A 13941-nucleotide genomic window follows, 5' to 3' on the forward strand; every position below is an offset into this window, starting at 1 on the left:
TCATTTCGTGGGGCTCTGGGCCAGTGATTTCACCTGCATTGTTTTCCTGTTCTGGTTGTTGGAGTTTGTGGAGAGCACATCAAAGAAGTGCTCGCTTGATCAAGGCTCTTCTCAGAGTCCCTTTGGAGAACCAGAAAGGCAGGTTCATGGCGACCTCCATCTTGGATGGCCTGGTACCTCTGCCGTGTTCCAACCTGCTCTCACACCCGGTGTTATCTCATGGAGTTCCACATACCCAGCCACCCCCAGCCCCCGGGAGACGTGCGCAGAATTCTCATGAGCCTTCTTTGCCTTGCTAGGAATCCAAAACACAGCGGGGGGGCTGGGTTCCTAGCGAGTGACAGAACTGGAGTAAACCCCATTGGAGTCCAGTTGTGACCAATCGGGTCGTGCCGCCTTCATGCTAGTTCCTGTATGTTGTATGTGTCCGGAATCAGACCCTGACCAGCCTCTCTCCTCCACTCGGGGGGTGCTGCTCAGGTGGCCTTGGGCCAAAAGGAATGAAGACTCTGGCCAAGTTTCCAGCCTGGCCCATGATCTCTCCACTGTGCCCACGGCCTGCTCCATTTAGAATCCACTATGTTCCAGAAGGATCAGTCAGAAAGCGATTATCAAAAGCCTACTGTGTACCAGGTGCTGATAGAGATCCCAGATGGCCATGGAGCCAATTACCCTCCTCAGGGACTTTCCTTTCTCCATTCCCATTGGGTGTGGCCAGTAAGTGATCTCATGTTGCACTTTTCAGCTAGTGAATAGTCACGAACTAACTACTCTGTCCAATTCCGCAAGGATTCCTCAAGCCCGGTGGGCCTGTCATTGTGCTGGGGACCGAAGAGAAGTCTCTCCCCCCTTAGCACTTACATTCTCCTGGAGAAGACTTTTCACCTGGGGTTAAGTGACTTGCCCAGGGTCACACAGCTAGGAAGTGTCTGAGCCTGGATTTGAACTCAGGTCCTCCTGACTTCAGGGCCAGTGCTCTATCCACTCTGCCTGGAGAAGACTTTTGGCTTTGAGAAGGAAGTGCAAAGGAGATGTGGTCTCCCTGTGTCACCAGGCTAGAAATAAGGCAGCTACTCATAGTCTGATGTGCAAGCTTTGGTCTGCCGTGGCTCCGGTTTGGCCAGTCTTCTTCCCTGAAAGCTGGTCCTCTGCTCCCTGGGCTTCACTGCACCGGGGCCCGACTTGTCCTTTCAGTCGTGTCCAGTTCTTCATGACTCCATCCAGGGTTTTCTTGGAAGAGATGGTTTGCCATTTCCTTCTCCTCTGCTTATTTTATGGATGACTGGGCCAAACAGTGTTTAAGGGACTCGCCCAGGGTCACACAATGTCTGAGGCCACTTTTGAACTTTTCCCAGCTCAGCACTTTATCTACTTTCCCATCTAGCTGCCCCGGCTTGGCTTTAGCCCACTCCTTTAGCTCCCAAGTCCCTGGGGCACTGGACCCACCAGCCTTAGCCTCTTCAGTAGCCGGTATTATTCTACAGTGTCCCAGCCTGCAGAATATGCCCAAGGCACTCCAAAATGTTCCTGCGCCAAGTGTTGTAAGAAATCAGCTAGTCGGTGAACAGTTATTAAGTATCTCCTGTGTACCAGGCACTCTCTGACCCTCGAGAACAGTAACAGTGTATTCTGAAGCTTCTACAATGTATATAATCTTTTGCTCTTTCCGGGAGATGGAGAAAGAAGAGACAGTTTGTTGGCATGATTAGTTTCCTTTTAAATGCTTGTAAAAGCCTCCAGTTAATGATTTTTCTCTCTCTCTCCTATCTCTGCAGCTGCTGAATTCGCTGGGCGTGGACCCCGATGCCAAATGTAAGTATGGCCTCTACTTTCAAGATGGCCGGAGGAAAGTGGATTACGTCCTGGTCTACAACTACAAGAAGACAGGCAGTCACAATATCCTGGCTCGAGTCCTCCATGTTGATCCCCCCCAGGGGTCCCAGAACCTCAAGCAGGAGCCTTTGCCCGGCAAGGAGGGCTCCGTGGAGACGACAGAGTTTGACCATCATGAGGCTGACAAGCGGGCTCGCCGGGAAGAGTATGAGAGCAACCTCCGGGAGGCTGGACTCGAGCTGGAGAAAGATGAGGATGTAATTATCACCCCATAAGGCAGTGCACCAAGGGGCTGGGGGGGAGAGGGGCTGGGTCTGCTGCTGGGAAGCCCACTTGGTAGAGGTGGGCTTTAGTTTTATATGGGCAGATTGCATTTTTCACCATTAACATCTTCTGTCTCGGGGTGTCCAGATCTTCCCAGGATAATGACACCCTACTCTACCATACTCTAGTCTACTCTAGTCTACTCTCTTCTGCCCTACTCTAGTCTAGTCTACTCTAGTCTACCCTACTCTACTCTACTCTAGTTTGTCTACTCGGCTCTAGTTTTCTCTCCTCTCCTCTACTCTATGAACTAACACCCATTCAGCCTTCTCTCTCCTTCCATTTCTGCATTCAAACCAAGTCTAGCCAACCAACCACTTCCTTCTCCTGAACCCTAACACAATCTTTCCAGGATACAAGCTCCTGCATCTTTTGTCACAGCTCTACCTGGTAAAGGAGCAGGGGCTGACTCGAAGGGGAGAGGGCGGGGGGTCCTGCCATCTATACTGACTTGGTGAGGGAGGCAGTCACCTTCATCTCTGGACATGGGTTCTGAAAAATGGGAGGGGATCCCTGGCTGAGTTCTGTGAGGTCATGAGAGCTTTGCAGCTGAAGGATAATGCTGTTCAGAGAGAGCAGCCGGGAGCCCGGGGGCTTTGGGGGGTATTGACTTTCGGTGCAGATCCACTTCATATTGAGCTGGAAAGAAGGAGTGAATTCAATGCAGCAGATATTAAATATCCAGGAGAGTGATGCAGTCAAAAGCTGGTTTTGGTAGCTGTGGGGAGGCTGGATTGGAAAGGAGCTGTTGCAGTAGTCCAGGTGGTGGTGCAGTAGTCCAGAGAGGAGGTGGCCTGGAGAGGGTGTTGGCTGCCTTGTGATTGAAAAGAGGGGCGCTTACACTAGGGGAGGAAGAGGAATGAACAAGACTTTGCACGCGATTGAGCATGAGGAGGGGACAGAAGGAGAGTGATGGGAGATCACAGGGGTGACAGACCCAGTTGCTTGGGAGGATGGGAACACTCTGGCCAGACAGAGGGGCATGTTCCCTTCATTGAAACAGATTGGGAAATGGAGATTGGTTCTGCCTTCTAGATGCATCATGGAACCCTGTAGAAATAGGAGGAAACTCTGGGGCTTCCCACTCCCCTAGAACCTGAGCTAGAATCCCTTCCAGGCTCCTACAAGCCTCTATCCAGAGACAATCAACTGAAGGCTTGCTGGAGGACTACCCAAGAGAGCCTGCCACCCCCTTCCCCCCGGGGCAGCCCCTTCATTCTGCACCAGTTCTCATTCAGAGTCCAAAACGGTCCCTCAAGTCCAAATTGTTCCCTTGCTTCTGGTTCTGCCTTGATGGAAGTTGGCAGTCGCAGTCTTTGGTTGCCAGAGTTGAATCTCTTTTCCTATTTAAAGTGCCTACTATGTTCCAGCCTCTGTATTAGGCCCTGGCAATGCAAAGCCAGAAGCAAAATAGTCCCCATCCTCGGGAACTGGGGTGTGGGGCAGACAGAGTGCTCCTAGGGATAGAGCAGGGGATGTAGACCAAACAAGCACACATCATTTCCAGGGAAGATAGTGAGGAAATTGGACAAATTGGCAGAGAAAGGGAGAAAATTAAGGAAACTAGGAGGGCTTTGATATGGGAGTTGAGCTAGGAATTAGAGGGAAGCATTTTATGGTGGACGGCCAGGCAAAGGCTCAGGGGCAGGAAATGAAATTAGTTACACAGGGAATGGCATCTAAGCCAGTTTGTCTGAACCATAGAATTGGGGGCAGGGGCGGGGCACATTACTCACTTTAAAGCAAAAGCCTGGGCTCTGATTTTTTTTTTATTTTGAAGGCAGTAGGGAACAATGAGACTTCTTTTTTTTTTTTTTTTTAACTGGGGTTAAGTGACTCACCCAGGGTCACACAGCTAGGAAGTGTTAAGTGTCTGAGGCTAGATTTGAACTCAGGTCCTCCTGACTTCAGACCTGGTGCTCTATCCACTGCGCCATCCAACTGCCCTGAGACATTCTTGGGAGCAGGAGCGGCAGAGACAGCTGTATGCCGGATGGTTGGAAGGAGGGTGAGGCTGGAGGCAAGGCCATTGTGGTACTTTAGGTGAAAGGTGATGGGGCTCTGAGTTGGGGTGATGATGGGAATCAAGACAAGAGAATTGGATAGGAGAGCTATTGAGGTGGTGGATTCACTCTGCTCCAGGGAGGATCAGGTGCTGGGGAGGAGCGAGGAGATGATGGCGATGTGGCGTGGTGATGTTGGGAGAAGACAAGTTGGAAGAAGGCCGGCTTCGGGATGGGAGATAAGGAGCTCTGACTAGGGAGGTTGGGGAGATGCCCACGGGTCATCCAGAAGGATCTGGTGAGCAGACAGTGGGAGGTGCTTGACTGGAGCTCAGGAGAGAGACCAGGGAGTTTGATTAGCTCGGCACCAGGGAAGAGACAAAGAGCCAACTGTTCCTGGCTCCTTGGGGATCCCGTTGCTTCCAATGTACTAGAAGGCTTCTCTCTTCCCAAATCCTTCTGCTCTCCAAAGCTCCTTGTTCCAGGTCGTGGGAGAACACTGTGGATGGGGTTGGGGAGAAACAGTTTGGGCAGCCGCAATTTCAGGCTGAGTTTTTGGGACAGATCCCCGGTATCATCAGATGTGACGACGTGTCCACACTTAATCAGCCCTTCCCACTGCACCCGTAGTTCCAAACAGAATCCCCAAATGGGCCCGGCCTGGGGGAGATGAGCTCTAGATAGGGAGGTTCTTTATTTGGGAATCACCCCTCAGGCTGCTGAGTCAGCACCTGGGCAGCTCTCCCCGGTTCTCGCTGAAGCAGCACTCTAGTGTGAGTTTTCAAATATCTTCATGCCATAAACACTGATCTCCATTTTTTCCTATCTCACCTAATCAGGTGTGCTTGATACAGCATGTTCAGGGAGGTTCTTTGTCAAGGTTCAAGGCCATTTCTCCTATGGATAACCCCAAAGGAACTTCAACCCCAGAGGTGGGTCTATTGGGAGAGAACGGTGCAAGCTGCCGTCCACAAAACTGAACAAAGGTGAAAACAAAGCCAGGTCAGAGGCTATTAAAAGGCTGCCTGATGATAGGGAAAATGTGAGAGGTGTGAGAGCCGGCCGGGGTGACTGCCAGGCGCAGCGACTCGGATCCATTTCAAGGCCCAGAGAGGCCCTGGCTTTTTATTAGGGACCTGACGTCTCTGGTCCCCACTATCGGCTCCTTGGGAGAAAGAACTTTCAGGCTAGATTTTAGATGCTTAAATTTCTTCTTTTCACAATCAGGACAAGAGAAAGAGTCAATAAAATCGGAAGAAATAGCAAATAAAAGTAACAGACAAATAAAAACCAACCCAGCGATCCAGATCCACCCAGATGGGGCCGTTTTGCCCTAGAGGGAGGGAGCTATGCCCCCAGCCCATAGGTTCCCCCTCCTCTTCTGCCCAGTCTAGAAGGAATAGGAGTGACTTATTGCCTCCTCCCTTCCCCTCTCCCATTGCATCATGGGAATTTCCCTGGGGAGTTCCATAGAGGTCATCCAGCTCTGGGCAAGAGTGAGCTTCTTCCAGGACCCTCTAGCTGTGGGTGGGCATTTCTCCCATGAGCATTTGGTGTCTTGCAGAGATGAGCCAAGCCCCTCTTGGCTCATCAGATCAAGCAGATTTTCCCTAAGGTTGTCTGGTGCCTGTAGTGAATGTTGGAGAAAGAATCGAGCTGGGCACAATTGCCCACCTTCCTCAGAGCCAGGATTTGTCTCTGCTGTTGTCATCCTTCAGGCCTGTGTTAGCTCACTGGCTGTTTTGTGTCATAGCTGGCACTGGAAGGTTCCTCACAAGGACCCTGGGAGGGGTTCCTCACTCCACTGTACACATGAGGAAGTTGAGGTTCTGTGAGGTTCTGGTACCTCCTAGCGGGGACGGCCTGGAGGTGGACTCTGCTCCTTTGTCACCGGGTCCCACTTGTAGCCATCCCGAACACACCCTGAAAGATGGGCGGTTGGGACTGTCTGCCCCGGAGTGGGGCTCAGTTGGCCTTGAGCCATCCCTGTGAGTACTAGAGGCTGCCTCTAGGACACCACCAGGAAGTCAGTGCAGGGAACAGAGATTTAGATGAGAATTTTATATAATTGTAAGAATTCTGACCGCCGAAAGCTTCAGTGGCCTGGATGTGTCCAGTGGCCACATTAGCCAGTGTAGGGGACAATGATTTAGATGAGTTTTTTTAACATAATTGTCTAAATTCTGACTGCCGAAAGCTTCTGTGGCCTGAATATGAACAGCAGCCACATTGGCCAGTTCAGGGACAGAAACTTAGATGAGTTTTTTATATAATTGATGAATTCTGACTGCTGAAAGCTTCCATGACCTAGGTGTGTCCAGTGGCCATGTTGTTCAGTGCAGGGGACAGAGATCTAGATGATATTTTTACATAATTGTAAGAATTCTGATCTCTAAAAGCTTCCGTGGCGCTGTTGTGTCCAGCGGCCATGTTGGCCAGTGCAGGGGACAGAGACTTAGGTGAGTTTTTTACATAATTGATGAATTCTGACCGCCAAAAGCTTCCGTGACCTAGGTGTGTCCAGCAGCCACATTGTTCAGTGCAGGGGACAATGATTTAGGTGAGTTTTTTTAAATTAATTTTATAATGTTATAATTATAAAATTATAACATTTTTTGACAGTACATATGCATAGATAATTTTTTTTTTACAACGTTATCCCTTGTACTCCCTTCTGTTCTGAATTTTTCCCCTCCTTCCCTCCACCCCCCCCAGATGCCAGGCATTCCCATACATATTAAATATCTTATAGTATATCTTAGGTACAATATATATGTGCAGAACCGCATTTTATTGTTGTTGTTGTTGCAAAGGAAGAATTGTATTCGGAAGCTAAAAATAATCTGGGAAGGAAAACAAAAAAAAAAAATGCTCACAGTTTACACTCATTTCCCAGTGTTCCTTCTCTGGGTGTAGCTGATTCTGTCCATCATTGATCAATTGGAATTGGATTAGCTCTTCTCTATGTGGAAGATATCCACTTCCACCAGAATACATCCTCATACAGTATCACTGTTGAAGTGTATAATGATCTCCTGGTTCTGCTCGTTTCACTCAGCATCAGTTGATGTAAGTCTCTCCAGGCCTCTCTGTATTCCTCCTGCTGGTCATTTCTTACAGAGCAATAATATTCCATAACCTTCATATACCACAATTTACCCAACCATTCTCCAACTGATGGACATCCATTCATCTTCCAGTTTCTGGCCACTACAAAAAGAGCTGCCACAAACATTTTGGCACATACAGGTCCCTTTCCCTTCTTTAGTATTTCTTTGGGATATAAGCCTAGGAGTAGCAATGCTGGGTCAAAGGGTATGAACATTTTGATAACTTTTGGGTATTGCTCTCCAGAATGGTTGGATTCTTTCACAACTCCACCAACAATGCATCAGTGTCCCAGTTTTCCCACATCCCCTCCAACATTCATCATTATTTGTTCCTGTCATCTTAGCCAATCTGACAGGTGTGTAGTGGTATCTCAGAGTTGTCTTAATTTGCATTTCTCTGATCAGCAGTGATTTGGAACACTCATATGAGTGGAAATAGTTTTAATTTCATCATCTGAGAATTGTTCATATCCTTTGACCATTTATCAATTGGAGAATGGCTTGATTTCTTATAAATTAAAGTCAATTCTCTGTATATTTTGGAGATGAGGCCTTTATCAGAACCTTTAACTGTAAAAATATTTTCCCAATTTGTTACTTCCCTTCTAATCTTGTTTGCATTAGTTTTGTTTGTGCAGAAACTTTTTAATTTGGTATAATCAGAATGTTCTATTTTGTGATCAATAATGGTCTCTAGTTCTCCCTTGGACAAAAATTCCTTCCTTCTCCAAAGTCTGAGAGGTAGACTATTCTCGGTTCCTCTAATTTATTTATGGTCTCGTTCTTTATGCCTTAATCTTGGACCCATTTTGATCTTATCTTGGTATATGGTGTTAAGTGTGGGTCCTTGCCTAGTTTCTGCCATACTAATTTCCAGTTTTCCCAGCAGTTTTTGTCAAATAATGAATTCTTATCCCAAAAGTTGGGATCTTTGGGTTTGTCAAACACTAGATTGGAGGGGTTTTTTTTTAATATAATTGATGAATTCTGAATGCTGAAAGCTTCCATGGCCTGGCTGTGTCCAGCGGCCCCATCCCACTGGTGGTTCCAGGTCTCTGGGGTCTGGTTGTATACTTAGCGACTCCTTTGAGATGAGTCTGGTGGACCCAGAGATAATGGGGGGACGGGTCCTGAGATAGGGCCCACCTTTGTGGCATTGACATCCCTGATGGGTGAGTCATGTGAGCAGAGCGAGCAGGTCACTTATTCACTTAGATTCATTAGGCTTTTATTAAGCACCTGCTGAATGCAAAGCCTGATGCTGGCCATGAAGAGGAGGACTCTCTCCAGGCCCTTGGAACAGGCTGGAGAGCTTTGGGGGTGAGCTCCAGCTTCCAGAGGCAAAGCCAGAAGAGCCACGGGGCTCACATAGCACGCTGTCCTCATGCTCCAGATGAGTTCACAAGCTAGTCGTGCTCGTGGCTCGACTGTCACGCGAAGGCCTTCTAGTGCCGAGGTGCCCAGAGGCGCCCAGCTCACCTGAGGTCCCGGGCTCGGGCCCCGCCGCGGGGCTCCGGCAGTGGGAACGCGGATGCCCTCCATCCTCCAAATCTCTCTTCCTGTCTAAACGCAGGGTTTGAAGCTGTGCCATATAGGATGTTGGATGTTTATATTATGGGAGGAACTTATTTTTAGAAAGTGCAGAATACTCCAGACTCAAAATAGCTGGACTTTATGCCCTTGGAGGCTGGCCTTTGAGGGGGAGAGGAAGCACACCGTGTCCTGGGGTTGAACTTGGAGAGACCCCACTAAGGGCGTGACCACGGGAGCTGCTCAGGCCGGGGGAGCCAGCGTTCCCCACCTGGGCTTCCCGCTGCCCCTGCAGGATCTGCTCTCCCAGCAGTCTGGGGGTGCTGCATTTGAAGGGGAGCCTGACTGGCAGAGAAGGCAGGAGGGTCCCTCCTGGGTCTTCGGGTGACCTCCCTGGGTGCTGAAAGCTGGCGGAGGGATGTGGGGAACTGTGCCCAGGATGCCAAGAACAGGGAAAGGTCTCCCTGCACAGAGGTCAGCAGATAAGGGAGCAGGCCTGGTAGTAACTGCCTCCCCGAGCCCGGAGGGGGACCCTGGGTGAGGCTGGCACGGTGCCCTCCCTGAGGCTGGGCAGCCTGCGGGTACGGGGAAAGAAAAGTGAGCGAACCAGGGAAGAGCCGGGTTCAGATTTGGCCTTGGGCACGTGTGATCTGTGTGACCCGAGCCAAGCTGCTTCTTGCCTCGATGTCCTCTGCCAGCTTGGCAGGACCCATGGCTCCTGTCTAAGTTGCCAGTGAGAGATGGACACCGAGAGAGTATGGGGGACCCCATTTAATACCTGCTCCTGGGGGTAGTTCCAAGAAAAAGTGGGACCCCCAAAAAGAGGAAGAAGAGAAGAAGGGGAGGGAACAAGCATTTGTTGAGTGACCGCCATGGGCCGGGCACTCGCTAAGTGTTTTACAAATATCTCACTTGAAGAAGGGATGTTGGGGGGAGGGGAGGAGGCGATCTGAGTGTCTTAGTGGACCTTCAGCTTGATTTGAGTCAGCAGTGTAATTCATTGCAGGATGAGACTTTGCAAAGGGGTAATGTCTGGGACTAAGGAGCCGGCCGCCCCTCCTCCCTCTAGCCCAGTCTAGGCCCTTCCAGAGTGCTGTGGCTGTTCCTCAGTGAGGAGCTAGCTTCCCCTCCTCCCTCTAGCCCGGCCCGAGCCCTTCCAGAGCGCTGGGGCCCTTCCTCACCAAGGGCCCCAGTTTAGAAGGGACGTCAGTGAGCCGCTGGAGCCCTGAAGCTGTGGACGAGGTGGGCCGAGAAGGGCCTGAGGGCCAGGGAGGCCTTGGGGTGCGGGGCCTGGACGAGAGGCGCTGCAGGTGTGAGTGGGAGCCCGTGGTATGTGTGTGGGGGGTTGTGCCCAGGGCTCGGCAGCGTCGCTTGGAGCAGGGATTAGATTTGACCCCAGAGGCAGGACAGTGGGTGGCAGCTGGCAGGATGCCCGCTTAGGCCGGACCCAAGGAGCAGCTTCCTGCCGGCGACAGAGCCGGAGCGGGGCGGGCCACTGAGAGGCCCTTATTGGGTTGGCAGAGGAAGGATTCTCGGTCCTGGGCCTCCCCTGCCCTCCCCCCCAGTTTGGATTTCCTGCTTCCTCGAGGCTGAAGCAGAGGAGGCCGGGGTGCCCAGGACCACCATGGCAGCTCTCTGGGCTGGCCGTCTCTGGGGAGCGGATCCCCCTCTGGCCCCAGCGCTGCCCTGGGGCTGAGCTTGGGGGGAGGCAGGTGACTCTAAGGAAAGGCTCCACCAGCAGGAAATGTCTTGTGGCACCACTCGAACCCGGCCTCCTGGGGCCTCCGCAAACACCTGCAGCCATGGCCAGAGCCCGCCCCATGGGGAAGAGACCAATTCACGGGTGAGTCTCGATGGCTCAGAGTGGGCGTCCCGGCCACCAGAAGCCCGGCTCCTGGGAAGCAGAGCCTGGAATGGTCCCTGGAGCGGTGCCCGGGGCATGCTGGGCACACACCCACTGGAGAGCCTGGCACGGTGCCCGGCACCCCATGGGCACTGGGTCACTAGTTGTGGAGCATTTATTGGCCCATGTGGGATTGAGTCGACTAGCGCATCAGCATGGCCGCCTGCTCCCTGCCAAGGGCGTTCGGGGCCCCAGAGAGGAACAGCTTCTATCTGGAAGGAGGAAGCCGTCCTGGGGAGGAGCAGGAGAGGCCGCACGGGGCAGCGGACGGGGCAGAGAACAGCAGTGGACGGGGCAAAGGAGAGCGGCAGCAGCCAGCCCCCCTCGCCAAAGCCTCTGCCCTTGTCCTTCCTCCCCAGGTGACCCCCGGGGTGTATCGTTGGGCCTTTGGGGCCCTGAGTGCGGGAGGAGGGCTCTGGGAGACCCTCTTGTCCGGGCGGGATAGGTCAGTGGGGGCGAATTCTACCCTGTTGATGTCTACCCAGGTCCCGCTGCCCTTTAGCCCCGTCCGACGGGTGAGGAGGTGGAGATTGGGTCTCCCGACTCCACATCCCGGTGCCGGAGCACAGCGGCCTTGATCGGTGACCTTGGGCACCGACTTCTCCAGGTCTCAGTTTTCTCACTTGCAAAATGGGCGGCCAGGACCTGGAGTGCGCAGTCACCTCCCTCGGGCGCTCTCAGGCTGCCCGGGAAGTCGCTTCCTTCCAGGTCTATCAGTGAGCTCCGAGTTTCTTCTCCTTCCCTCCAGGGGCCACGTGTGAACTCTGGGCCCACCTTCCTGGTGGGGTCTTGTAGCACATTCGTTTATTAAGCACCTACTGCATGCCGGGCACTGAGACAGACAATCTGTTCCCACCCTCAAGAAACTTAGGACCTAACGGGGGTGCTGGCTGAGGAGCCCCCGAAGCTTTGCACCCCCTCTTCCTTGTCTACTTTTAGACCCCGAGACCGGGGAGACCACTAGCCAGTGAATCCAGACAAAGCAAGCACAGGAGACAAGAAACAAGGAGCGGAGGGAAGGGACCAAGAGCAAAAGGGGCTGGAGGGGCTTCCCGAAGAGGGGAGAGTTTGGTTGGGCGACCCACAAGTTTGGGTTCTCCCTCCTCCTATGAGGCTTCCAGATCAGCGTGCCATCCCTCAGGAACAGAAAGGCCAGGGGATCAAAGCCCCGGGTGATGAGAGAACTTCCTTGATGTCAGCCGGTGAATCAACATTTATTAAGCACCTCCTGTGTGCCAAGCCCTGTGCCACGTGCAGCGATGAGGCAGGATTTGAACCGATTCTCAGCTCCCTACACAGTGCTCCCCGAAGCCCCGGTCGTAGCTCCTTTACATTGGTCCCATGACCCATCACAGAGTCTGAACGAGCCCGCCTGGGTCTGTGCTTGGCTGGGGGAGGGGAGCAGCCAGCACGTGGGGGTCCCAGGCCCGGCTTTGGGGAAGCCCCCTTGGGCCATGGGCTCACTTGTATTTCTCTCTGGTTCTTGGGCTGAGCAGCCACCAGCTGGCCCTCGTGTCAGGGAGCCCCCGGAGGCCCGCAGGGCCCCACGTTGGCTTTGGCATTTGGCTTGGGAAAAAGCAAAGGCCGGGTTCCCTGGCTCTAATTGGCCAATGAGCTGGGCACTGGCGTACCCCCCCGTGAGCCGCGGGCCCCCTGGGTCCCACGACCCGGCGCTGCTCTGGCCAGATGTTTCCAGGGACGGGCCGTGTCGTTCACATGAGCCGAGGAGCCAGAAGCAGACGGCAGGCTGGGGCCCGCAGGAGCACGTAATGGGAGTGTGGCCGGGTGCTGTGTGTGGGGAGGAGGACGAGTCCTCCTCTTCCCCATCCCCGCCCCCAGGAGTTTGGAACGACCCAGACGTCATTTACTGAGGGCGAGAGGGACGGACGCCGGCTCCCCACAAGGGCGGGCCCCACAACCTCATCCTTCCCCCCGTGCCCCACAGTGAGGAGCTGTGGGCTTTGCACCTGATGTGTCTTCCTAGAAAGCCAGGTGCCCTGGGTTCAAATCTGCCCCTGCCTACATCATCTAGACTCTGTGGGTGTCAGTATCCTCATCTGTAAATAAGGGGCTCCTCCCGGCTCAGCTCTGGGACCCCGGGACTTCCCCGGGTGCCTGGAAAGTCAGCCTGAGGTTCCTTCTCCAGCCAGACGCAGCCGGGGGCAGCGTCCCCTTGTCCCTGGAAGCCCCTCTTGGACCTCTCAAACCTCAGGTGGCCCTGGCTCTGCCCCTCGTGGATTCCCCCTTGAGGCTGCTCCCCCCCAGCAAGTGAATGAAATAGTCTCTGCCTTCAGGGAGCTTACATTCTTTCGGGAAAGGGCGTCTGATGGAGGATCCAGAGCTCTAGAGTTAAGGAAGACCCAGACGCCGCCCTCGGCAGGCCCTGGCTGACACTCTACAGAGAACTTTAGTCCTTGTGCCTTCCTGTGGGCATGAAGGATCGCCCTTTTACAGATGGGGAAACTGAGGGCAAAAGAGGCGACCGACGGGCTCGAGGCCGGGGAGTCTCGTTCTCTCCGCTGCATCGCCTGCCTGCCAGCGGCTCATGATCTTGGGGGATCTCCCTGTCTTCGCAGCTGAAGCTTTATCCAGGAGGCCGGCTTGCCCAGGGTCAAAGCCTGGTACCCGAAGGGCTCCAGATTCTGTCACATGCCCCCCGAATGTTGCTGTGAAAAGGAAGCGCTTTTGCGGCCCGGGAGCTTGGGAGATTTTTACTCTGGGGGACTTATGATAAAGCACTAAGTCTCACAGACCTCCATGGCCCTCCTCTTGAGACCTCCTCCTAAGATGAGCTGGACATGTTAGTAACTTTTGCCAGCCAGCCATTGCTCAGTCCCCCCCGAATGTCCCATCAGGCCCCTGTCCCTCGTTCTTAGTGGAGATTTTGTCCAATGCTTTTCCCAAATTAAACTCCACGACCTCCAGGCTAACAATCACCCAGTCAGAATAGAAAAACGGCTTGGCTGATAGCCTTGAGCTGCCTGGATGACCCTGGAAGATCATAGTTTCCTTAACTTGATAGAGGCTCACTAGCCATCCCTTTAATAATAAGTCCGCGGGGTTAAATTACGCTTACTGACCTGAGGTGGTCCTTCCTTTGTGCAGAGGAAGAAACCTGTCTTTTTTCTAGTCCTGCAGCACATAGCTCACTCTCCACCATCTTCCTTTTTCCTTGGCTCAGCAGTCACTCCTCTGGGTCTGTACCTAAGGATAACTTCCTTTGGCCCCATGATCCCAG

General features: G+C 53.0%; 1 protein-coding gene across 6 annotated transcripts in view; it reads left to right on the plus strand.

Moving 5' to 3' along the window:
- Positions 1 to 13941, plus strand: part of ANO1 (anoctamin 1) — a 162513-nt gene that overhangs the window by 90927 nt on the left and 57645 nt on the right. For all 6 annotated transcript variants that reach the window (XM_074276732.1, XM_074276728.1, XM_074276729.1 and 3 more), the window contains exon 3: positions 1776 to 2090. In XM_074276732.1, the coding sequence (XP_074132833.1) occupies positions 1776 to 2090 (315 nt within the window). The remainder of the gene's footprint in view (positions 1 to 1775; positions 2091 to 13941) is intronic.

Source organism: Sminthopsis crassicaudata, chromosome 6 (genome assembly GCF_048593235.1).
Source record: "Sminthopsis crassicaudata isolate SCR6 chromosome 6, ASM4859323v1, whole genome shotgun sequence".
Taxonomy (NCBI): domain Eukaryota; kingdom Metazoa; phylum Chordata; class Mammalia; order Dasyuromorphia; family Dasyuridae; genus Sminthopsis; species Sminthopsis crassicaudata.